Below are 26,144 nucleotides of genomic sequence, written 5' to 3'. Positions count from 1 at the left end.
ACAATTGAGTAAAAGGGCATTTTATCTGTAATAATCTGGCAGGATTCTACTACAGAGAATCTATATCAGGAATGCTTTTGATTTGACTGTTTATAATAGAAAGTGCAACTAACATAACTTAATGATATTTGTTAGTAGCTTAAATGAATAGTTCTCTCTCTCTCTCTCTCTCTCTCTCTCTCTCTCTCTCTCTCTCTCTCTCTCCTTCCCTTTCAGCAAGAAGTTTGAAGGTAGGCAGTCAGAGTTGGTACAGCAGCTCTGTGATGTCAGAGAAGGCAGAGGCTCCTTCTCCCTTTGTGCATTGGCTTATCGCCACATGGCCCAAGATGGCCACCACAACCTCTAGATGCTGTATTTACTTCAAGATGGGACAAAGAAGGAAATAATTGGTATTACTTTTATCAGAGAAACAAAAACTGTCCTGAAGTTTCTGTCACTCTGTCTGATCACTGATTCTATCTTATTAGCCACCCCCGTTAGCAAAGGAGGCTGGGATTGAGTGAGAGAGAAAATGTAGGGAATGGGCATTGGATTAGTCAACAATGTCACCACAGAGGCATTTGGTATAATAAAACTCTTGCCTTACCCAGCAACTGGCCCCCCAGGAGCAATGCTTTGGTAATACGGTTGTAAGGAACTTTGTTGTAAATGATCCTACACAATAGATGTTTTCTCTGATCTTTGATGATGCAACAATCACTCTTACAAACTTGCCTAATTACATGTTGCCTAATTACATGAAGCCAAAAAATTGTCTTCTTGTTGAGATCTTCTCAAGTTTTTTCTTTTGTTCTGCCACCATGCAGCAATTGCCTCATCAGTTTCTCTCACATTTTCGCACCTCAAACATAACACTCCTTAAAATCTACCCAATCTCAGACCACTCACTGAAGTAAATTACAAAACATATTTGAGGACACAAGACTTTGAAAGATCCCTTTTAATTTGGCAATATATGATGGAGGATAGTTTAATAGTTCCTGTATGCCTGGATGTAACTTCCAGCAAAATATTCATATGAGAGATCATGTTTTTTCCCATAGTGGGAAAATAAATGCCTCCATGAAGGTATTTTATGGTAGAATGACTTCTATTCTTATTTAGCTGTAAACTGTGTCTTCTGGCCTGCTTCTTTAATATAATCTAAGCAGCAGGCAGTTTGTACAGACCCCAAAATGATCATCATATTGAGGCTCCCCTGCTAGTGATGGTTCTGCAGGACAAAGGTACAATTCTCAAACGCTTCATCATACTTTGTTCTTTTTCCTACATTTTTTAGGCCAGCCCTTTAAACTGGATCCCAAAATGACTCACAAGAAATTGAAGATCTCCAATGATGGATTGCAGATGGAGAAGGATGAAAGCTCTCTGAAGAAAAGCCATACCCCAGAGAGGTTTAGTGGCACGGGGTGCTATGGGGCAGCAGGAAATATATTCATTGATAGTGGCTGCCACTATTGGGAAGTAGTCATGGGTTCCTCAACATGGTGAGTGGATCCCAGTTTTCTTTTCTCTTTTCTCCTCTGTTGTTAGGCTCCTAGGAGAATCAATTCTATAGCACAACTATAATTACCAATAGGTCAAGGTTAGAAGGTATGTGATGAAAACCAATCCTAGAAAAATTTGTCACTTGGGAGCCATGGCTCATACGTCCCAAGTAGCTGGGATTACAGCTACTTCGAAGGTTGCGATGAAGAGGATGGTAGTTCTAGGTCAGCTTGGGGAAAAAAGTTCGCAAGACCCCATCCCAACAAACAAACTGGACATGGTGGTGCACACCACCAGCTATGTATGAGGCCATAGGTAGGAAGATTGAGGTCTGAGGCAAAAACCAAACCCTATCTGAAAAATACCTAAAGCAAAAAGGGCTGGGGACATGGTTCAAGTGATAAGAGCACCTGCTAGCAAGTGGGAGACCCAGGATTCAAACCCCAGTACCACCAAAAAAAATTTCCCAGCTTTTTAATAAAATAATGGGAAACAGACTGGGCTAGGAGATAGAAATGACTACATTGCTCTAATTGTTAACTTTTTAAAGCTCTATTGTATGAACATTATGCATGTAGCTGGGCACTGGAGGCTCACAGCTATAATCCTAACTACTCAGGAGGCAGAAATCAGGAGGATCACTGTTTGAAGCCAGCCTGGGCAAATAGCTCTCAAGGTCTTAGCTATGTCTAAAGTACCAAAAACAAAAAAGGACTGGCACAGTGGCTCAAGTGGTAGCAAGAGTGAAGCTCTGAGTTCAAAACCCCAGTACCAAAAAAGAAAAAAAATTATGCATGTAAATGTAAACTAAGGAAGAAGTATGTATTCTGTTTCATATATATCTTGTATGGTGTCTAGCACAACTCAGATCATTCATAAACGTTCTCTTCTCTGTCCTTTCTGCCGTCTCTCAGGTATGCAATTGGTATTGCCTACAAATCAGCTCCAAAGAATGAATGGATTGGCAAGAATGCTTCCTCATGGGTCTTCTCTCGCTGCAATAGTAACTTTGTGGTGAGACATAACAACAAGGAAATGCTGGTGGATGTGCCTCCACAGTTGAAGCGTCTAGGTGTGCTCCTGGATTATGACAACAACATGCTGTCTTTCTATGACCCAGCTAACTCTCTCCATCTTCATACTTTTGATGTGACCTTCATTCTTCCAGTTTGTCCAACATTCACAATCTGGAACAAATCCCTAATGATCTTGTCTGGCTTGCCTGCCCCAGATTTTATTGATTACCCTGAGCGTCAGGAATGCAACTGCAGGCCTCAAGAATCTCCCTATGTGTCTGGGATGAAAGCTTGCCATTAAGTTTCAAGAGAGCATATAATTCACTGGCTCTCCTGTTCAGCAATTCTTTCCCTCTTAAACCTTGGTTAGTGTTCAATATACGAGATACAAAATAAAGTTCATTTGGAGCATCCAAAATAACTAGATATTGTAGATTTAATTTTTGTGCATTAAAGCTTGTATTTGAATTAATGTATTGAGCTTCTCAGAACAAATTATCTGAGTAGTCTGGGTTCAAGCCATTGGAGAAGAAATTTAGAGAACGCCTCTGCTATCATTGGAGAATTGAAAATTCCCAATGATTTTAGAGTACAGATGATATTGGAAAGAATTAGGATAATTCTAGGTACATAATGGAGAAAGAATGCTCTGAACAAAGGGTTAGTCAGCCAGAACTGGGAATAGTGGTCATCCTTTCTAGTACTGGCCAGTTTGGCCAAGGAGAATTTTGAGCAATGTCAAATTATTGCATATCATATCGTATGTCACTTTTTAATTTAAAAAACCTTACAATCAAGGGATTATTGTAAGGAAACCATGCACGTGTATATATGATATATAAAATGAGTTCCGTTTATATATATTATATATATACATGCAATAAACTTTTAAATTTGTTTATTTGAGTGAGAAATATTCTGGAAAGGAAAATAAATTACACTATACATTCATTTTTGTTCCTTAAAAGAAACAGATATCATTGAACATTCCTTCCCTCTCTCCGTCTATCCCACCCTTCATCCCTCTTGTCACATACACACACATACACACACATGCACGCACACACACAATCAAGACATAAGCACTAAGAAGAACTCTTGGTTAGATTAAGAGATTTGGGAACAAGATTGCACAAAAGATGCTATTGCTAGGTAGAAAACTGATCCAGGTAAAAATTTCCTGTATAACAGTTTCATTGATGCTGCTTAATGGAGGGCTCATTTGAATTCTTAAAAATTCTGTAACAGAATATTTCAAAGAAATAGAGTGTATTAGTTTCAAGTACATACAGTTACTAGAATTAGGGTAAAAAAGAACTGCATAATAGTTTCTTCAGGAACTTGCTTTACTTGATCAGTAAGAATGGAGTGTTATAGGTGCAACAACTATTTACATATAAATGTACCTGTATTTTCAGATAGAACACTTCTGAAGTGCTTAAGAATGCATGAGAATAGTCTGTTTTCCTAAATAGATTAAATACTCATTCCATTTGCAATGTTTTTACAATATTCATTTACTTAACCACCCCTTCGTGGCAAATGCAGACATAAGCTCCCTCTTAGTCCTAGCAGGATAGTTTAAGGAAATTGAGCTTCATGGTTTGTGATTTTAAGAGTTCCATTGAAGAGGTTGGGGATTTCAGAGAGCCAGAGCTTTCTCCCTTTCAAGAGCTAAGTTTGCTTCAAGGAGTCTACTCCTTGGGAGTTGTAAAAATACTACTGTTTTGCAATTATGAAGTGATAAGTGTAGCAACCCCCCAGATTGGAGCCTTGAAGCATTGTCAAAACATCTTCCCTCTTCCTTCACACAGCCTTAGTGAATGCTCATGTATTAATTTGTTTAGTAAACTATTAGATGCCAGGTACCACACTACTGCCACAAGAGAGCACATATTAATATAATATAATCCTTGATATCAAAGGACTTACTATTCTGCAGAAAAGATGAAATGTCTATATAAATCCCACCCAATAACACTTATAAATTGTTTGTTTACCTAACATGGAAAGCAAGACTCAAATATACATATCTAGTGACACAGTCAGCTGTTTTGGCTTTAATGACCATATATACTTACTGCTAATGGGGAAATGAACAACCTTAGTAAGATTCAGCAGCACTGGTAAATAGCTTGGTGTCATGGAAAACTCATAGGCATGATATTAAAGTAATCCTACTTTCTTTGTCATTTACTAGCAGCGTGACCTAGGGCAAGTACTTCACTTCTCTGAGCCTCTGTTTCTTTCTGTAAAATAATTCCTGCTTCACAGGGCTTTTTCAAAGATTTTAAAAGATGGCATGCGTCAATTGCCTAGCACAACAAACACCTGGCATTTAGTAAGCATGCCATACATATTAATCTCCTCCCCATTCATTTATTTGTAAGGCATTCATTTGTTTTTGTGTCCTTTAGATTTTAGTGCCTGGGGACAAAGCTTTAATTTCTGCACCCTACTTTTAAATATAGCCTGCACTACATTTCATCACCCTGCCTTTCTTAACCAGACTAACTCTTCCTAGCCTGGGTTATGTGTCCCTCTTTGGAGCTCCCCTGGCTTCCTGAGTATTCCCCTCTCTCAGCAATAATCACATTGCATAGCAGTGTTTTTAAATGTTCATCCTCAGAACATCTATGTTAGAACCACCTTTGGTGATTTGTTTCTTAAAACAGTTGATTCTTGGACCCCACTCCCCCACTTGACCTACTTAATTAGAATATCTGGGAACCTAGAAGGAAATTTACATTTTTGACAAGCTTCTCAGGTTACTCTGATGCACACAAAAGTTTAATGTATAATAATCTTACCTAATAGACTGGGAATACTTGAGGGCAAGGGCTGTGTCTTTTATTGCTATTGTTGTTGTTGTTGTTGTATTTTTGATACCTGGCACAGTGTCTGGAGCAGAGTAATTGCCTGGCTAATGTTTGTTGAATGAATGTATGAGTGAACAACTGAATAATCAAAATTCCTCTCTTTGTACTCTGATGTTCATAGCAGTATTTGTTATTTGCTGGGCAGAAAAGATTGCTTCTCCATTTAGTCTGTATTGATATTATTTTGCAGATGTACCAAGGCTCACACATGTAAATGAGCATTGTTCTCCTTAAAAATACTTTGGCAATTATCTTGGAGAGTTCTCTTTGGACCAAGTGGCACCATTCTTTTCAATAACATATCATTTTTTCAAACTTTGTTCTTGAAGGTGGATTTAAGTTTTGGTTGTAGGCAAAAATCACCCAGAGTTAAGTCTACTGAATAAATTGGGAAATTAAACAGAGTTTGGAGGTAAGTAATGAAATTTGACTCTAAAGTCCCAACTTCTGAGCCAAATCATGAAGTAACTCCCAAGATAGAATGCAGTGGCAAAGTACTCAGTAGGGGTGCATTGTTTCCCAGATATTAACTTCAGTAACTTAAAAACTGTCATAGAATCCTGGTAATGCCAGAGGCCTTAAAAGAAGCCATTGGCTACCTCTGGTGGAACCCAGTTGCACAAAAGGGTGTGGGACCTGTATTTAACATCTTCAAGGAAGGTGACTCCATAGCTTTGGTAGTATTGCTGTACTCTATTCTTCACAACTTTTTCTGCTGGAAAATTATTTCTGTCTGCAATTTATGCTTGTTTTCACTTTTTATATTGTCTTATTAAAGAAAGCACAAAATAAAGCTAAGCTTGTTTTGAGAATATGAAAGAAATTTTAATGTCATATTGAGGTTCTGGCTACTTATAAGTAAGTAACTGCATCTGGCTGTTTTTATTATGTAATTCCATTGTGTATCTTTGGATGCAGTGAAATTCAGATTACAGCAAAATCCACTTATACATTGTGTTCAGCTAAAATATTCTAGGTGAATTTTCTAAGCTTCCTTGGTTTACATATTTATATATGACTACCTGGATGGAGCAATTCATGGATGGACTTTTGAATAAGCTCAAATGTTTGAAACCCTTTCTTCCAAGGAATGGACAATGTGAGGCAGGTAGATTTGAACCACTCCCACACATATAGCTCCTGAAGTCAATTGCAGTCTCAGAGCCACTGGGCTGTATTTGGCTGTATACTTCAAGTTGGCCAGACTTATTGCCATTAGGTCAGGCAAAACTGCCTTTTATGGTGTGATCTGCCAGCTTCAGACATATGCTGTGTTGTTGTTATTGGCTAGAATATTTATTAGACTATTGTTGGACTATTTTTTATCAAATGCTTTACCCTGAGCTTGTTTGTACTGGGAGCTCTGGACCAGTAGTGTCTCTCCTGGTGACAGAAATATGAGCTTCTGTGGATTGCACAGTCTCATCCCTCTCTAAATATCCCAGCCTATCCAAAATGCTATATTATGAATTAAATAAATATATATGTATTCATGAATTCTTGGTTGTCTTTCACTGGAGTTTAATTGGGGGAGGACTAAAGGGAAGATGACCATGAGTTGCTGGAATTGGGTGACTTGGGGGATACAAATTATCTAATTGGGTAGGATCTGAGCTGCAAAGGTTTAGAAGGTCTGGAATTTAAGATCCAATCATGAAGACTTTTATTTCAGGAGCAGGACACAGTCAAAAAGTCCAAAGGAAAGGCCCAAGAAAATAGGACATATCGAATTTCAGGGACTGGAGTATAAAGTAGGAATTAAAGAAGAACAAGTAATCCCCCAATGCTGAAACCCACTAGTCAAGGTTGGAGTAGGACCAGAAGCAAGGCAACTGACATGTTAAACACCTCACCTGTAAAAGAAGCCTGAAATCATTAAGAGGCCCCTTATGGCTAAGATTGGGTATATATTATCCAGAATTGTGGTTGCTCTGAGGCTGTAGGGTTATACAAAGTGAAATGAAGCAGGGAAATAAGGGTAGTTGTTAGAGAAGTGACTTGAAACAAGTGGTCAGACCAAGGGTCTACAGCCCAAAGGCAAGAGGATTAAAGTATAAAGGAGGGAAGATTTGGGGATATCAGTGGTCTAACTAGTAGCTTGAACAAATGCCAAATGCGAGGATATTGCTCACAATTAAAATTTCAATATTTTTTTTTGTGTGTGATGTGATGTTTGGAAAGGCCAGCTCCATACAATGTGCCAGAACACAGACAACATAGTTTTTCTTCATGTTCCCCTACCTAGGAATAGAGTGGTCCTAGAGTCACAGTGAAGCTGAGCCTATAGGTGGGGTTGAGGTGGCCTCAGTTACAAATGTTAGGAGTAACAAAGACTAAGAAGGTTGTTATTGGCTATTGGGAATGTATATAGCATGATAGCTGATGAGAACCCTCCAGTGTGACTTTCCAGGAGGGGAGGATCAAAGTAGTCTTCCTATAACTGTTAGGCACAATATACAACAAATTATAGTTGTGACTGGTCTTGCCTGGTCATTCAAGAAGCATTTATTGACTGTTTGTGATGTTCCTAGCACTCCTTTTCATTTCTGTGGGCAATGCTAAGATGAAAAATACTCCTAACATTAGAATGGAGTATGTAATTCAATAATTCCACTAAAATAGTTTTAGATCTCTAAACTCAATGAGTTATTGGTAATAGAGAAAGGGGAACATTTACCAGAGACACAGGGACAAGAGTGAAAACTCTTAGCAGGCCCTGGGATCAAGACTTGTGCCTAGTAGATTTTTAGTAAATGCTGGTGAAATAGAGCTAGAACCTCCTCAGCAGAATGACACCCTGTACATTGTGAGGATTGTCTTAGGTGAACTCACCACCACCACTTGCAAAACCGTCCTTGGGCATATATTCTTAACCTAGTATTCCCATAATTGCTTCTTGCTGTTGTTATTTAAGGCCAGCCTCTTTAACTTCTTGCTGTTGTTATTTAAGGCCAGCCTCTTTAAAAGGGAATAATTAAAAGAATTAATACCTTATTGATCAATTATGTGCTAATGAAGAGTATGGGCAAATTAGACCCACCCATGAGCTACTTACTCTGCCTCTTCCTTCCTTCTCAAAATACCAAAATGTTAACAAGGACCTCTACAGAAAATGCTTTCATTGTCTAACCTAAGGATGACAAGTGTGTGGGGAGGCAATCTTTAGATTTTCATGTTTAGAAAGGTCAGCCAGAAATGAGCTGTCAGGCTTGTGGGAAACATATTTTGAGCCAAAAAAAATGTTTCAAATAACAGAATGTAGATACAAACTCTACTCTGTGGGGTTGGCCTGCATAAAGAATGCAAAGACCTGCTACTTCCTCAGCCAGATAGTAGTCCCAGAAAATGGAACATAGACTGATTTTCCTTTTGATGGAGGAAAGGACAGTTCTGTGATAAACCAGAAATGTGAAATTCAGTCAAGCACACAAGATAAGGCCAAGTCCAAGGCCTGGTTGGTTCAGCAGGTAAAGATCCAATGGATCACTTTTAGATTGAGTTTATTACTTACACACTGAAAGAATAAACATCCCAGATGCTAAAATGCACCCAAAGAATAGACAGATCCTAAAAACTAGCATTCAGTATGAATCATGTCTTATTGCCCTAACCCAATATCTTGCTCACTTACACTTTTAGTTTAGTGCAGAATTGTGATACCTTCCCTTCCAGGCTCTCACTTTGGTCTTCCCCCTTTCTTCTCCCAACATGCTGTGCTCCATAGCTTGATAGGAGGAGGGAGGCAAAACCTTTATTTGACCATTTTTAAGTCAGTTTATTACTGGGCATAACTTACTGCTTTTTACAAAACAAACATTGTCTAATAGGTTTTGTGCTAGCAACTCTAAGAGCTAATGGGAGAAGTGGACACACTTAAGCTTTCTACCTTTTCCTCCTACCTTCTCTTTCCCTTACATGTCATCCAGTGAGAAGACCTGCTCTGCAGTCTTGTAAATGTATCTGAGAGTCAGGAGCAGAGCTACTATCTCCAAGGAAATGGAAATGGTAGAACTATAATTGTGAGAAACTATCAACTCTTTGCTGTAAAAAAAAAAAATATATATATATATATATAATTTATTAATATTTATTATATATATTATATTTGTTATATATTATTTATATATTAGTATATTATTAAATATTTATATATAAATAAAAATATATATTACATATATTTAGATATACACATATACTACTTTGTCCTCCTTTATATGTGAAAGATTCACATATAAAGTATTGTAATTCTTTGGTGTAAATAAATGCTTGGTTTTATTTATCAAGGTTAAAAAAACAAAAGCAGCCCTAAAGTTATAGAACATAGTGGTTTTTGTCTGAAACACTAAAAACAATGACTCTAAAACAAAAGACGTCAGAAGACTACCATGTGAATTGTGGAGTATCCCATTGCTACAAAGCTAATTCTAGACTGTAGCTAAGTGGCTTTACATTCTGTAGCCCTATTCTGAGGGAAGTGGGCCAGAAAGCCGTGTACCTCATTAGAACCCAGAAAGTGGGAGGTTATGGAAAACTGACTCATGACAGCCTACCAGGGGCACTAAGGAGGCAATTGGGAGATGGTCTTGAAGCAGCTCCTCTCAGGCCTTCCATCCTTTGGTTTTCTGGAAATAGGATTCTGATACGCAGGAATTGTTGGGTGGTGAGGGTCCTTGTTCTGTGCTTAGATGGAAATCAAAGGCGGATTCGAGCAGCAAAGGTCAAAAAGTTTTTACAGAGAAGAAAAAGGAAAGGCCACATGGGGTCATGCAGTGGGACCTGGAAATTAGTGGTCCCCTGGGTCAGGTTGGAAATCGGGTTTTATAGCCTTTTTTTTTTATCCGAGGGCAGAGATTTTGGCATGGAGTGATGTGAAGAAGTGTCTCCCTGGTGCAAACAGATGTTTCTTGGGAAGGAGAAGGGTACTTTTCCCCCTGGCTAATTGACACCTTTTGGAAATACATGGACTTCCTGCAGTCCGCCCTTCAGATTCCAAGCATTCTTTCAAGACTTAGACTAACTGTGGGTCCAGCCTTCACCTTCAAGACCTATGGCGCAAGGTCACCAGGTGCTGGGGTGAAGCCTTTCTCCTGCAGAAGCTTGCTGAAGCTCCAGGTGACTGGAGCGACAGGCGGGGAAGCAAAAGGAAGTAAAGTCAGGATCTGTTGAGGAATCGCTCCTCTCCTTCCTTTCTGCTGACTCTCTGTTCATTTCCTTTCGTTCTTCTCAGTCTCTGGAGCAAGAATTAAAGGAATAATGGGATATACAAAGTTTAGGCCCTGTAAGATTCAGTTCCAAGGCCAGAAAATCCCAAGGCCTAAGTCATTTACTATCTCTGGCTTAGTTTTTCAGCTATGAACTGAAGTGTATGAATATTTTTATTCTTTCTTTTTTGGGGGTACTAACGTTTGAATTCAGGGCCTCTCACTCTGCCACTTTGAGTCATGCCCCAGCCCTTTTCTTGATGCAGGGTCTCACTATGTAGTTCTGACTGGCCTTGAGCTCTCCAACCTCCTGCCTCAGCCGCTAGAGTGCTGAGATTACAGGCATGTACCACCATGCTTGGCTTTGGATACTTTCTAAGTCTCTTTTAGCCTTCACAGTATGGATTTACGTAAATACAAATTAGTGAATGAAGTGACAGAAGTGTAATCTGCATACCTACCTCAAGAATGTTGGGACATAGGGATAGATCATCAGGATCCTATGAGTACAACACAGAAGTAGATGTCATTACTGTTACTATAGGACTACCCTTTTAGGGTGACTGTCCTCCCCCATATACATTTTACTTCACCTGGAGCTCCCCTACCCATCTCTCCCACTATATTTGCACCATTATTTTTGAGTTTTCCACTTCAGACCTCTCCTCTCTCCTTATCCTTCTTTGCTCACTAATTGTACAAGATGCAAATACTGCTCTAGCTAGCTAGCCATGTCTCCATTTCAAATTTCAGGTCAGCTGTCTAACAGTTTTTCCTGTGTTCATGTAGGGAACTGCCAAAGACACTTTGCAAGGGCAAAGCCGATCACTTGCTAAAGCAACCAATAGGGATCCTGTCCACTGCCTTTCCCAATCATGAACTCCTTCCTCAAAAAACCTCCCACAAATACATCCCTTTTATGGAAGAGGAGAGGGTCTTGGCCTAACCTGGTCCAAGTTACCAAATATTCATTTATTTGTTCATTCAATAAATCATTTATTGATAGCCTCTTTGCGTCAGATGCCAGAGTTCAGTGATGAGTAAGACATATAGTTCCTGCCCTCATTTAACTCATAATGCAGGCGGGCAGACAATCAATGAATGAGCACTTTTCTAATCATAAGGGCTCAATGATGGATTGCTCATAGTGTGCCTGACACTATGCTAAACACTTTTGTCTCAGTGACTCATTTAATTTATCCAGTAATCGTCTGAGATAAAGATTATTATTGCCTCCCTAGAATACTAAATGTTAATCCCTGGGCCCAGAGAAGCAGATTCCTAGCAGCCTGACCAGCTAACTGCCTGGAAGGGTCTTAGCCATAGCTGCCTCCGGCATAGGGTAATCAAGTTTAAGGCCCAGCACTGAGGAAGTAAGTAGCTTCTGGAGTCCATGCAGAGCAGGAGGGATTTCTGGTCTTTACTAGAAACTTTTATCAAACTTGCCCCTGGGGCAGTTTTTCCCACCTTCTTTTTCCAACCCCCTATCCCTCCCACTCCCGAGTGCCTCCCCTCTTTCAATCCTAGTCCCTCCCTTTGGGCTGCCTCCTTTCAGAGTCATTTCCCTTTCGCCACCCCAAAGACCTTTGCTCTGCTGGGACTCCCTTCCCTGCTGGCAGGAAGCAAAGGGAGGGCAAACTTGGCTTTAGGACCAGGTGAGTGCTTGTCCCAGCAATGATGAGAAACTCCTTCCCCTTCCAAATTCAAAGGGACAGGAAATAGTGAAGTTTGCTCCTGCTGAGCTGCTAGCAAGTCCCTGCTATCTGATGGCCCTGGTGGCCAAGCATGGGAGGTGCTATCTCCCCACCTCCACATTTTTCTGGTACATGATGATAGCAGCGGTTCAGCCAAACCGGCCCGCGGGGCTGCCATGGGTTCGGGAGGCGCAGGCTCAGCGTAGTGGGGAAGGGACCTTGCTGTCCTTGGAGCATAGGGCGGGGCGGGCCGGCCTCTGAAGCCAGACACTGAGCGGGGAAAGGCAGAAAAGTCCCTCCCGACCATGCCCTTGACTTGTGCAAGTGTGCTTGTGTGGTAAGGGGGATGCGTGTGTGGAAGGGGGCAGGGACGTGGGATGCGGGCAGCGCGCAAGTGCGGTGACTTGGTCAGGTGCGGGTGCGGGTGTGTGCGCGTGGCAACGTAGACAGGTGTGCCAGAGCACGGAGTGGTCACGGGGCTCTAGATGTGCTTGTGAGGGTGGGACGCTGCAGGTAGCTGTATGCGTGCGCGCGGGGCGTGTGCGTGCGTGCGCGCGTGCGCGTTGCTGCGTGCGTGGGGGAGGAGAGAGCGTCCCGGAAGGCCATGTGGCTCCCTGGAACTGGCCCTGTGCGCGCGCAACTGAGGTCAAACTGAGATCAAACTGTTGGAGAAGTTCTTGCTGACAGAACTAGAAGTCATGATTCTTAACTTCTTTAAAAAAAAAAAGAGGTGAGCAGGAGGTGGACATGGGTTTGTTAGAAATCTGAGGAAAACTATTGACTCATTTTATTTTTCAAAAGCCCGTGATTTGCACAGAGAGTTCGTGGGCACAGAGATGGCCATCTGTACGCCCCAGATTATCATTCAAAGTGTATGTGGGGTGGAACAGACCCAAAATAGTTTACTTTCTTCGCCATTGGGTCGTTTGACTTCTTCGTACGAGAAGAAATGGAACAGGGGACCGAGCTGTTGTCTGTTCTGTCTGTGACTCTATTCTCCCCATAGTTTGACGGCCTGGTTCCCGTGGGACATGAAGGAGAGAGATAGGAGACAGGATCACCCCCAGGATAAGATTGTAGAACGGTGCCGGCAGATAAGGCCATCCCTGGGATGTCCCTAGTCTCAGGGCTCACTGGTCGGGTACTTGCCAAGTAAGGTTGGAGCACACATTTCCAGGGCTTCCCTTGTGTGACTTCCCCCTCCCTGCAATGTCTTGACGACCTGTAGGTAGGGGGTGTTGGATGAATGAATCTAAGGTTGGGACTTTGTTGGGTAAGTGACCAGGAGACCAGCAGATCTGGGTTCGGATCCCATCTTTACCATTGAGTAACTGAATTTAAGAAGTTTTCGTATTGTTCTGTACCCCACCTTCCTCATTTATAAAATGGGGTACTAGCTTATAGGTGAGCTGGAAGTGTAAAGAAGACTATAAATTCCCAGCACATGGGGAGCCTTTAATAAATGGCACAATACCTACAAATATGTGTATGTATGTGTACAGTTGTCACTTGGGATCCTAGGAAAATTGGTTCCAGGAGCCTCCACAGAGGTTCCTTGGATGGGATACAAAGATCCTTGGATGTGCAAGTCCCTTCTGTAATAAAATGTAACTTAAAATATAACCCATGCACATCTTCCTGTGTGATACCTGATGCAAATGTAAATGCTACGCAAATAGTTGTTTTTCTATATAGTTTAGGAAATAATAGCAAAGAAAAGATTGTACCTGTTTGGTACAGAGTTTTTTTAGAATATTTTTTCATCCTTGATTAGTTGAATGCACAGATGTGGAGCCTACTGATAAGGAGGGCAAACCATGTAAATATGCACACATATAAAATATATGATAGGTACAACATATTTTCAAAGTAGTTAAAGTAAAAATTTTATTCTGATAGAAAATATTAAACTGATTTGTTTTGTAGGCACACGTAGTTGTGCTGTCCTCAGCCAAAGCCCAAGGAGTCCATCTTACAAAGTCATATACCTGAAGTAAGTGGGATTTTATTTTGAATTGTTTATACTGCTTATGTACCTTATTAGCTCTCACCTGAGTTGTTGCTTTGGTCTACAAGCCTTCACAGTTGCTTGTTTTCTTCTCCTTTTATTTCCCAGTTGCACTCTGCTCTACCACTGTCTACTTGTGTGGCCTTGTACAGTGACTTCCTTAAGAATTCTTTTCCTACCTAGGTATGGTGGCACATGTCTGAAATTCCAGCACTTAAGAGGCTGAAAGGCAAGCGGATCACAAGTTATGTTCCACGCAGGGCTATATAGCAAGTTCTAGGCCAGCCAAAGCAGCATACTGAGACCCTGTCTCAAAACAAAAATGGTAAGGGCAGTGGTTTGAGTGCTACACCATGGCACCTACACTGGATAGGGTGTGAAGCTGCTGTAGTTTGGGTCTAGAATGTCCCACAAGGGCTCATGTGTTAAAGACTTAGTTGCCAGCCTTGCCAGCAGTATTGGGAGGTGGTGGAACCTTTAGGAGGTGGAGTCTAGTGGAAGGAAGTTAGGTTGGGAGGTGAGACTTTGAAGGTCATAAAAACAAGGAAATCTTACCATTTGTAACAATATGGATGAACCTGGAAGGCATTGTACTAAGTAATGTAAGGCAGATAGAAAGACAAGTATATATTCCTACTTATATGTGCAATTGAAAAAAATTGAACTCATAGAAGCAGATACTAGAATGGTGGTTACGAGGGACTGGGGGTTGAGGGGATTGGGGAAAATGGGGAAGTGTTGGTCATAGAGTACAATCTTTCAGTTAAAAGATTTATGAGTTCCAGACATACACTATAAAGGCCTGTTAATAATACTGTATTATGTACTTCAAACTTGCTAAGAGAGTTGATCTTAAGTATTCTCACCACAAAAAAACCTATGTGAAGTAACGAATGTAATTAGTTGATTGTGGTAATCATTTTTAAACATATGTATGTATATCAAATCATCACGTACATCTTAAATGTATACAAGTTTTGTTTCTTGTACCTCAGTAGATCTGGAAAAAAATTTGTAGCACTTCTCTCCCCTCTTTTTGGGAGCATGCATACCACATAGAGTCATCTTTTAAAGTTTTGAGTTTATTGACTGAAAAGGCACACACCCAAAGATATGAATAAGGACTGAAATTAGGCCATGTTCTGTTCCCTAACTTGTGTGCCCTCACTTGGTACAATGTCTCAGGGGAAAGAGCACCATTTTACCATTTTGTAATTTGGCTGCCCAGTGGAGACTTCTTAGTTCAATTTGTCTTCTTGGAGAGGATACCTTTTAGCATTTTGCATAAAGATTCCATATGTTCTAATGGAGATCCCAGTACAATGGATACTACTTTCTCATTCTGGAATTTGGGCAATTTCACAGCCTTTATTCTTGCTGGGACCAATAACCAGCTATAAAATATTTCCCTCATAGTCCCCATAAGGTCTATCGACTTTAGTTCATTCTCTGGCATAAATTTTGTATCAGAATTCTTTAGTTACAGGTAGCAGAAACTTAGGCAAAATTAGAATTATTTGAAAGGAAATTGGAGGTGCTCAAATCCAAATTGAAATGCTGAAAAACAAGGTGTCAAAGAGATCGGGAACCAATAATCTTGAGGCATTTAGGTAGTAGAACCTCAGTACCTTTAGTCTTCAATTGGTCTTAAAAATTCACACATGGAGCCAGGTACCAGTGGCTGAGGCCTGTAATCCTAGCTACTCAGGAGGCAGAGATCAGGAGGATCTGGTTCAAAGCCAGCCTGGGCAAATAGTTCAAGAAACCCTATCTTGAAAAAATCCATCACAGAAAATGACTGGTGGAGTGGCTCAAGGTGTAGACCCTGAGTTCAAACTCCAGTACCGCAAAAAAAAAAAAAATCAGAGATGGAGAATCTGAGTATTCCAAAGAGGGATTAGGATCTCTTATTAGAACAAAGGTCAGTGAAAGAATTCTGATAAAAAATACCAACAGCACCAGGCATGGTGTTCCATATCTGTAATCCCAGCTACTGGGAGGCAGAGGTAGGAGGATCACAGTTTGAGGCCAGCCCATGCAAAGGTAGCAAGACCCCATCTCAAAATAAAGCTGGGCTTGGTGGCACACTCTTGTGATCCCAGCTACTCAGGAGGCAGGGATTATAGGAGGATCTTAGTCTAAGGCCACCCTGGACAAACTTAGCATGAGACCCTATCAGAAAAACAAACTAAAAAAAGCAAAAGGACTAACATGGCTCAAGAGCACTTTGCCTAGTAAGTGTGAGGCTCAGTTCTATCTCCAGTAACACTAAAAACAAAAACACATGAAAAAAGCTCACTTAACAACCAAAGGAGGTAAAAATACGGAGGTGTCAACATTTTAAGTGAGGCTGTTGAGTAAACCTTTAAATGCCTAAATCTTGATGTCAGAGGAGAGGACTAGACTGGGATAAACAGTTAGGAGTTACGAAAATAATTGAAATAATGGACAAGATTTAGATTTCTCAGGAAGGGAGTGAGAGGTTATGTGTTCCTCCCGCCTAGTTATCCAAGGCAAACACTCTTACTAGAGTAATTTGTAGTTCAGGTATCAGTCCTATCTCAAAGAGGACCATAGTCCTAGAGATTGGGAAAAGAAGCGAAAACACGGGAATGTAACACTGTGCTGGGAACGTTCATTTCATAAGAATGAAATTGTTATGTGTACACTTTAATGGAATATAACTTCTTTCTGTCAAAGTTACAGAAAATGCCATATTATTTTTTTCTAACATTTATCATTTATATTGCACCTGCCCTTGTGTGATGAGTGTCATTTTGTTAATTCTCATAGTGAATTAATCAGGAAGATATTATTTTCAACTATATTTTACATGTGGGTTACTAGTATCTCAGATTTAATTTACTCACAGTTATGTTGCTAGAAAGAGTGGAAACGGGACTTAAATAAACTGAGTTGAAAGCTATGTCTACCCCATATGAAATAATGCAACAGTACAGACATATTAGCTATAGTTTGGCTCATTGAGCCCTTATGCATACCATGTGGTGTGCTGTGTGTTTTGTATGCATTATCTCATTTAGTCCTTCATAATAACCTTATAAGCAAAATGCTGTTGTTATCCCTATTTAACAGATGACTAATTTGGGGCTTAGATATCTTAATTCCTTGGTTGTCATATAGTAAGTGGAAGAGGCAGGGCTTAAACGTATTTGTTGGATTCTAAAGTTTATGTGCCTTACTAATATACTCTTTCCTGTATCAAAAATAACCAAATCTTACAACAGTGGCTCTCTTCCCTGGCAGTGTATTAGACTCACCTAGGAAGCTTTAAAAAAATCAATATGGACCCTCATCAAAGATTCTGATTTGATTTGTCAATTATTTAATGAATATCTAGCCTGTGCCAAACACTTTCTAGCATTTATGTTCTGGCAACATAAAGCTTTAGGTATTGCCCCAGTGATACGTAACAAAACCCACAACATTTCTGTGGCATGAAAAATTAAGCACTTATTGTCACAGATCTGGAGGCCAGCTGAGACTCAACTGACTAGGAAGAGGTCTGTGGGCAACTCTGATTTGGGTTAAGGTTGGTTCTACTTTTTTTGCCACAGGATTATCTAGGGTGGCTGTGCCTCACATAGTTCTCATCCTCCTTGAACCAGTAGACTAGCTGGGGCTTGTTTCTCTTGTGGATTGTCTCATGACAGTGACAGAATCACAAGAGGGCACATGTCCATTTCTGGATATATTCTTAGCCAAAGCAAATCTCACAGCTGAACTCCATGACAAGAGATGTGAAAATAAGGTCTACTTTTCTTTCTTTTTTTTTTTTTAAATGGTACTGGAGTCTGAAGTTAGGTCCTCATGCTTGCTAGGCAGGCACTCTTACTCCTTGAGCCAATCTGCCATCCCTTTTTTTGTGATGGTATTTTTCAAGATAGGGTCTCCTGAACTATTTGCCTGGGCTGACTTTAAACCGCAATCCTCCTTATCTTTGCCTTCCAAGAAGCTAGAATTATAGGCATGAGCCATGGACACCCAGCAAGGTCCACTTTTCTTGTGTGTGGAATTGCACAGTTCATGACAAAGGCTGAGAATTTGGCTCAGTAATTGAATTTATGAGGGAAATACTGACAGAGAAGAGTAAGCGTAATACATAAGTAAATTACCAAATATATTAGGTGGTAAGTCATATTGCAGAGAAGAAAATAAGTTCTAGAGGGTCGTATGTAAGTGGTTCTAATGTGCAGCTAGGAATAAGAACCATTATTCTTAACAGTGGTGAAGCTAGAAAGAAACCTAATTTAGTATTGCCTCAGCCATCCTGAAATAATAAAACAAATCTAGAAAGGGACAGAATCTTACTCAAGGTCCGTGGTAGATCTAGGTCTCTTGACCTTCTGGACTATTTCTTTTATACTACAGAATTCCTGTCTATAGTCTTAGAATTATTGCTTTATCAAGGGCACCAAAATGTGTTACGGAAGGGTAATATAGTAATTATTTATGTTTTGGATTACAGTTTTCTTGGTTTTTCTGGAATGAACAGTCAGAATAAAAACTAAGATATGGAACCTGCTTCTACCTGGAGTTTATTGTCTGAGAAGAAAGGTGAGTAGTTGAATGAAGTAAGACAAGGACATATTCTAGATAAGCTTCATTCTCTTTTTATTATTTACCCTCCATAGCCTTTGGGATTCTTCTGAATCTTTAAATTTTTGTTATATGTATGTATGCATTATTTATGTATAGTATTTACCCATCAATAATCTCTTGGAATTGACTCTACAATTTTTGTGCTACCCAAAGTCAGAAAGGTGGAAGATGCAACTGTGGTTTCTAGTGTTTTCCATAATCCCCCATCTATAATCCTAAAACACTTGTAAGTCTCTCACTTTGTTGAAACTGCAGTTTTTTTCACAGGAGATAACACAAAAGAGCAAAGAATAAAGTTTCCTGAGTCCTTCCCTGGTGGCTGATTTGCGTGGAGAACAGAAACCAACAGACTGCTCACTTGCCTGGTCATGTCTGTGACATTCTCATGTCTGCCTCTACAAACTTTGCTTCCTCCATCCACTTTTACCACCCATTTAGTCACACCTTCTCTGTACCAAGTACTAACCAGGACCAACCCTGCTTAGCTTCCGAGATCAGACAAGATCAGGTGCATTCGGGGTGGTATGGCCATTAGTCACACTTCCTCAACCATAAATCCCATGCTTTTAAAAGTGTACATTGGGAAAAACAAAGCTAGAGGAATATGGAGTTACATGTATGCTTGTATTTTTATTTATTTACCTATATATGCAAGTGTTTGGATTGGGTGGGAATATATGTATTTGAATGTAAGTCATTGTATATATTTGTTGTACTAATGCTCAGCAATGTTTTATTCTTTCCTATTACCAAGTAAGGCTCAAAAGAAACCTCAACAGATGCCATAGGTTTCTGTTCATTGGAAAGAAAATACCAGAAAAGTCACTTCAAATATTGTGTATACGTTTAAGTTCATGCTTAAATTTTCCCTGTTAATTGTGATGGTTAAACGTGATTGTCAACTTAATTGGATTGAGAGATGCCTGAGAGATTACTAAAGCATACTTTTGGTGTCCCTGTGAGGGCATTTCCAGAGATAATTAACTTGAGGCAGGACCTTCTTTGAATGTGGGTGGCACCATTCAATAGGCTAGGGGCCTGGATGAAATGAAAGGGGAAGGAAGAGGAAGCCTGCCAGCACAGGCTTATTCTCTCTGCTTCCTTGGCTACATGAGGTGAGCAGTGCTGCTCCACCATGCCCTTCCTCCATAATGTTCTGCCTTACCACAGGCCCAGAAACAATGGAGCCAGCCTACCATGGACTATAACCTCTGAAACCATGAGCCAAAATAAACCCTTCCACTCTTTAAACTTGTTTCCTTCAGGTATTTGTCACAGCAATAAAAGTCTGAGTAACACATTAGTCATATAAGTTAAAATGTTCATACCCTAAATGTATGTGTAAAGAAAGTCCTTATGTTTTACTTTATGTTGAGCATTAGCTATAAAATATATTTGTTGATGCTGGGCATGGGAGCATATGCCTGTAATCCTACTACATGGGAGGCTGAGGCAGGAGATTTGAGAGTTCAAGACCACCCTGGGCTATGAGCAAGTTCAAAGCTAATCTGGGCTACACAATAAGATCCTGTGTAAAAGAAAATATTAAAGTAACATAAAAATACTTCATGGGTAAGTTAGAAAAGATATGGGGTGATTTATTTTCTTGTATTTCTGAGACAGCACAAGTGGCTATGACAATGTGGCTGAATTTCTGTATATTTCTCTTTTTTGTATGGTACTAGAGTTTGAACTCAGGACTTTGTGCTTGCTAGGCTCTACCATTTGAGCCCTTTTTGCTTTAGTTATTTTCTGGGTTTTTGCCCAGGCAGGCATCAGACCATGATCCACCTGGGGTTACAGACCTGCATCTCCACTCCTGGCTTGTTCTTTGAGACAGGGTCTCAAAGTACTGGGGTTTGAACTCAGGACTTAGCACTTGCTAGGCAGGCACTCTACCGCTAGAGCGATGCCCCAAGAGCTTTTCACTTTACTTATTTTTCAAATAGGGTCTCACTTAATGCCCAGGATGACCTGGACCATGATTCTCCTATTTATACTTTCTGCATAGCTGGGATGACAGGCATGTGCCCCTGCTCCCAGCTTTTTATTGGTTGAGATGGAGTCTTGCCTACTTTTTGCCTGGGCTGACCTCGAACCATGATCCTCCTGATCTCTGCCTCCCAAGTAGCTAGTTTAGTGAACCACTAAACCTAGCTACATTTTTTTGGCCTGGTCATCCTCAGACCTTCACCCTCCTATCACCACGTCATGAGTAGCTGAGCTAATTTCTGTATATTTCATGTTTGGGTATGAAGGTGTATTTGTGTTATTCCTGACACCAACTTTTCTTCTTCCACAGCTGCTTCAAGTTCTCTGGCTTCACTTTCATGGAAGGAGTTTACAGGTAGATGCCCTTTTGATTTTGTTCTCCTTTTCTGTTTTAGGATTAGTGTCTCCTGTGAACCCAACTTCTTGCTCCAACCCTTCTCCCATTTTCAACCCTCATTCATTCTGGTAGCAGTTGTTGATTTTTAGGCAATATCAAAGAAGTTCCAGACAAGTAGGATTTCTATATCATATAGAATATATTCAGATATATTCAAGTACTGGAAGGATTACTGATGGTGGTCATTAAGAGCCAGATGTAGAGTTGTTGTTTTTTTAATAGCTAGAAAAGACCAGTCCTCTTTTGGAATAATCTAAATGAGGACCAGCAAACTGTAGCCTAGCTGGCCAAACAAATCCAGCTAGTTGCTTGTTTTTGTGAATGAAGTTTTATTGGAAAACAGCTATTCATTCACAAGTTTTCTGTGGCTACTTTTATGCTAAGATGCCAAAGTCAAGTTATTGCAAGACAATGAAAAGCCCAAACTACTTATGAAATTTTCCAGAAAATGTTTGCCAACTCTTACCTAGATCAGCATTCCTTAAACACCTATTTTTATAGTTTGCCTACCTTACAGTGTAGTGTTCCAAAGAACACTAATTTGGGAAATGCGGGTTTAGACTCACTTGACAGAGGTTTGGACTGAAGATGCCTTGAGTTATCTTTTCTGGTTGCAGGTGAAAAACTACCTAGTATGGTGTTTAGCACATAGACCTCAGACAAACCTAATTCTGAATCAAGACTCTGACATTTATTTACTAGAATTGGATGTGTTATCAAATGCAATAATTTGCAGGGTTCAACTATTAAAAATCTCAAGACAGCAACAGCAGAACATAAAGCATGGGTCCTCCTGAGCAGTATGACTGCACAGGCTACATACTCATGAAGCCAGCCCTGTTGTATGTTTGATTTCCTCAACTATCAAATGTAGATAATACCTACACCATGGGATTATTGTGAGAATCAAATCAAATGTGTATTAAGGTGACTAGTACAGTGTCTGGTATAGAATATACAATAACAAATGACTTGTTTTTAATTCAAATACTTTTATAGCTATATTCAGTATTTATTGTCTACTATATGCCCCATGCTTGTACCCAGGGTACTATGGTGAAAAAGACAGATAAGGCCTCTGTCATCATAGAGGTTATTGTTTAATGAGAAAGACAAACAATGAAAAAGTAAACAAGTTAGTTACAAATTGTGAGAAAGGCTGTAAAGGGAAAAATAGTATCCTGGGAAGGGGAATAGTAGACAGGATCTGCTTTAATTTTAGTGGTCAGGAAAATCCTATTCTAGAAAGTAATTTTTAGGTTGAGACCAGAAAGATGAGAAGGAGCTCTCCATGGGAAGAACAGGAAGAAGAGTGTTCTAGGTGAGACAAGAGCTAGTGCAGATGCCCTAAAGTAGGAGAGAATATGGCATTTTTGGGACACCTAGGCCAGTGTGACTTTAGTGAGGGATTGAGAAGGAGACTGATACAAATCAGGGTAAAGAGAGGAGGTAGGTAGGGTCCAGATCATGGAACACCTTATAGTATGAGGATTTTGGATTTTATATCCACTGTAATGAAAGGCTTTGAAGGATTTTGGATAGAGCAGTGCATGATTGAATTGGTATTTGTAGAAAATCACCTTGGCTTCTGGGAGTAGATGAATAAGAGAATGTGTGGGAGGCTATTTCAGCAGTTAGAATGGAGAGTTCATAGTGCCTTGGCTTGGGTGATATATGAGCATATACTGATAAATAAATGAAATTGAGGTTTATTTTTGGAGTTATAAATGATAGGCATTATTGATGCATATAGAGAATTGAAAGCAAAAAGAAATAAGCAAAAATGATTAACAGTTTTCTGAGCAACTGGGTGGCACCATTTAATTTTAATTAGAGATGCCCAGGTAAACTTTTCTTCAGGGGGCACAGGAGGTATAAAAATCAAGAGCTCAAATTTAGACCTGTGAAATTTGAGAAGCCTTTGAGGTATCCAAGTGGAGCTGGTGGTATAAGTCATAGTTCTTGTTTGCATTGTTGTCTATGATTCTGTGATTTATTAACTCTTGGTGTCATTAGATTATCAGGTAATATACAAAGAACATCTAAGAGAAAAATACCTAAAAATAGGAGTCGATAAATATTATCACCATGGCAAGCACATAGAGTTACGACTGCTTATTGTAAAAGAGCATGATGATGTATCAGAAAAGACCCCTGGTGGAATTCCTCAACAAGATCATTTTATTGAGATGGAACATGTATTTGATCCTGATGAAGAGGGCTTCAGCTCATCCAGAACGGTGGTGCTTCAGGGATGTGCTGGGAGTGGGAAGACGACAGTGGTGCACAAGTTCATGTTTGACTGGGCAGCAGGAATGGTTACTCCAGGCAGATTTGACTATCTCATCTATGTCAACTGCAGAGAAGTAAGCCATACTACCAACCTTAGTGCTGCTGACCTGATCATGAATGCTTTTCAAAATTTAAATGGACCAGTTCTAGACATTATTCTTATATATCCAGAGAAGCTTCTGTTCATCCTTGATGGATTTCCTGAGCTGCAGTACCCTGACAGTGCACAAGAAGATGATCTTAGTGATAACCCCCAGGAGAGGAAGCCAGTAGAGACCCTCTTGTGTAGTTTAGTGAGGAAAACACTGTTTCCTGAATCCTCTCTCCTGATAACCACCCGGCGGCTCACAGCCATGAAGAAGCTTTACTCTCTGTTAGAACAACCTATCCAGGCTGAGATCCTATGGTTTAGTGATGCTGAAAAGAGAGCATATTTCTTGAGTCATTTTTCAGGTGCTAATACAGCAATGAAAGTCTTTTATGGTTTGAGAGACAGTGAAAGCCTTGACATTATGTCTTCTCTTCCCATTGTCTCCTGGATGTTATGCAGTATCCTACAGTCACAGGGAGATGATGATAGAATTCTTTTGAGGTCCCTTCAGACCATGACTGATGTGTATCTGTTTTACTTTTCCAAGTGCCTCAAAACCCTTACAGGCATTTCAGTGTGGAAGGGACAAAGTTGCCTGCAGGGCCTTTGCTCTTTGGCTGCAGAAGGACTACAGAACCATCAGGTTTTGTTTGTAGTCAGTGACCTCAGAAGACATGGGATAGAAGTTTATGATACCAACTGTGCTTTTCTCAGTCACTTCTTGAAAAAAGCTGAAGGAGGTATTAATGTTTACACATTCCTTCACTTCAGTTTCCAAGAATTCCTGACTGCTGTGTTTTATGCTCTGAAGAATGACGACAGCTGGGTGTTTTTTGATCAAGTGCGGAAAACATGGCAAGAAATAGTCCAACAATGTGGAGAAGGTTTTTCCTCACTAACAATACAATTTTTATTTGGCCTCTTACACAAAGGAAAGGCTGTGGAACATACTTTTGGAAGAAAAATCTCTACAGAACTTCAAGAAGAGTTATTGGAGTGGACTGAGAGAGAAGTGGACAAATCTTCCAGGTTACACATTGACCCAGTGGACTTGTTTCACTGTTTGTATGAAATGCAGGATGAAGAATATGTGGAAAGAATCATCAGTCATTTTCCGTCAGTTGCACTACTCCAACCTACTTATACAAAAATGGACCTTCTGGCTATGTCATTCTGTGTCAAAAACAGTCAAAGTCACCTGTCAGTGTCTCTGAAGTGTCAGCACCTACTTGGGTTTGAGGAGGAACAGCAAGCTTCAGTGTTCATGCCACCAGTCTTAGCATTTAATCAGTGAGTATATTCATATCTTTCCTTATTGTTGACCTTCACAGATAGTAGGCTTATTTGTTTATTTCATGTATCATTATAATCATTTGTGGCATTGTCAATAAGAAAATCACCTCAACTTTCCACATTTTATGTCAGTCAGTACAGTAAGAATTTATTGATTACCATACACTAAACAGTGGCCTAGGTAGATCCTGAGGGAAGCTAACATTTTTGGGCACTTATTATATACCAGGCACTGTACTAGCCACGTAAGAGTGTGTGTGTGTGTGTGTGTGTGTGTGTGTATATTAGTCTTTGTTGTCACTCTGTGGATGTTCTTTATAAAGTGTTATGAGAATTTTAAAGCATTGAGATTGTCATTGAGGATTCTGCTGTTTTGGTATAGATGACCATTCTGGAAAAGGTTATAAACCTAATAGCAGATTGACTGTCACTCTCCTTTATGTATATGTCATCCCTGAGGCCTCAAAGAGCTCCAGGTTAGTAAATGTCAGAGCTTCACTTCTCTATATTTTGCTATTAAGCCTGGGATCTTCCCACAGAACTTCACAGAGGAGGGTCAAGCCTGAAGTTCAAAGAGGACTCTATACAATAAAATTCAGTTCTACTGACTTACTGATTAAAGCAGCCAATAAGGCTTATTCCTATCTGTTGGTTTTTTGGTGGTACCAGGGTTTGAGGTCAGGGCCTTGTATTTACTAGGCAGGTGCTCTACCACTTGAGCCACTTAACCAGCCCTAACTATCTATTCTTAATATTTGAGTTAAGATGGGCAATGCCTCTCCCTTAGTTGTCCAGCCAGCTGAGTGGTGGCAGACCTTGAAAAGGAGAGTGAAGCTGATTGTGGTAGTGTATGCCTGTAATCTCAGCTCCTCTTGAGGAAAAGTCAGGAAAATTGTGAGTTCAAGTATAGCCCGAGCAAACTTATTGAGACCCTGTATCAGAAACAAAATAAAAAGGGCTTGAGAGCATAGTTCAAGTGGTAGAGCACTTGCTTAGCAAGCACGAGACCCTGATGTCAAAAGGACACTGAGCAAAAGGCTGTACTTGAGGAATGTGTTAACCAAGTTATATGTCTTATAGTTGTATTTCCTCAGTGGGCAACAGCTTAGAGGTGTAAATGAACATGGGGTGTTCAAGGGGCCCTGACCATGGTGTTTAAGGGAAATGGGG

At 40.1% G+C, this 26,144-nt stretch overlaps 2 protein-coding genes across 12 annotated transcripts in view; both read left to right on the top strand.

Moving 5' to 3' along the window:
• The window catches only part of Mid2 (midline 2), a 90,942-nt gene extending 84,062 nt beyond the window's left edge, over positions 1 to 6,880 (top strand). For all 7 annotated transcript variants that reach the window (XM_074063062.1, XM_074063065.1, XM_074063061.1 and 4 more), the window contains 2 exons: positions 1,280 to 1,487; positions 2,403 to 6,880. In XM_074063062.1, coding sequence (XP_073919163.1) covers positions 1,280 to 1,487; positions 2,403 to 2,805 — 611 coding nt within the window. In that variant the 3' untranslated portion in view covers positions 2,806 to 6,880. The remainder of the gene's footprint in view (positions 1 to 1,279; positions 1,488 to 2,402) is intronic.
• Positions 6,881 to 12,161: 5,281 nt separating this feature from the next.
• LOC109683180 (NACHT, LRR and PYD domains-containing protein 12-like) overlaps positions 12,162 to 26,144 on the top strand; it is a 40,239-nt gene continuing 26,256 nt past the window's right edge. For 4 of the 5 annotated variants that reach the window (XR_012444166.1, XM_074062175.1, XM_074062172.1 and 1 more), the window contains exons 1-5: positions 12,162 to 12,239; positions 14,205 to 14,271; positions 18,776 to 18,864; positions 21,212 to 21,256; positions 23,315 to 24,971. Coding sequence is in view for 4 of the 5 variants with exons in the window: in XM_074062175.1 (XP_073918276.1) it covers positions 18,822 to 18,864; positions 21,212 to 21,256; positions 23,315 to 24,971 (1,745 nt within the window). In the remaining variant the exon portion in view is untranslated. Of the gene's footprint in view, positions 12,240 to 12,259; positions 13,009 to 14,204; positions 14,272 to 18,775; positions 18,865 to 21,211; positions 21,257 to 23,314; positions 24,972 to 26,144 lie in introns of those variants that run through there. The other variant, XM_074062173.1, reaches the window with a different exon arrangement.

Source organism: Castor canadensis, chromosome X, assembly GCF_047511655.1.
Source record: "Castor canadensis chromosome X, mCasCan1.hap1v2, whole genome shotgun sequence".
Classification (NCBI taxonomy): domain Eukaryota; kingdom Metazoa; phylum Chordata; class Mammalia; order Rodentia; family Castoridae; genus Castor; species Castor canadensis.
This window is presented reverse-complemented; position numbering and strand designations above follow the sequence as displayed.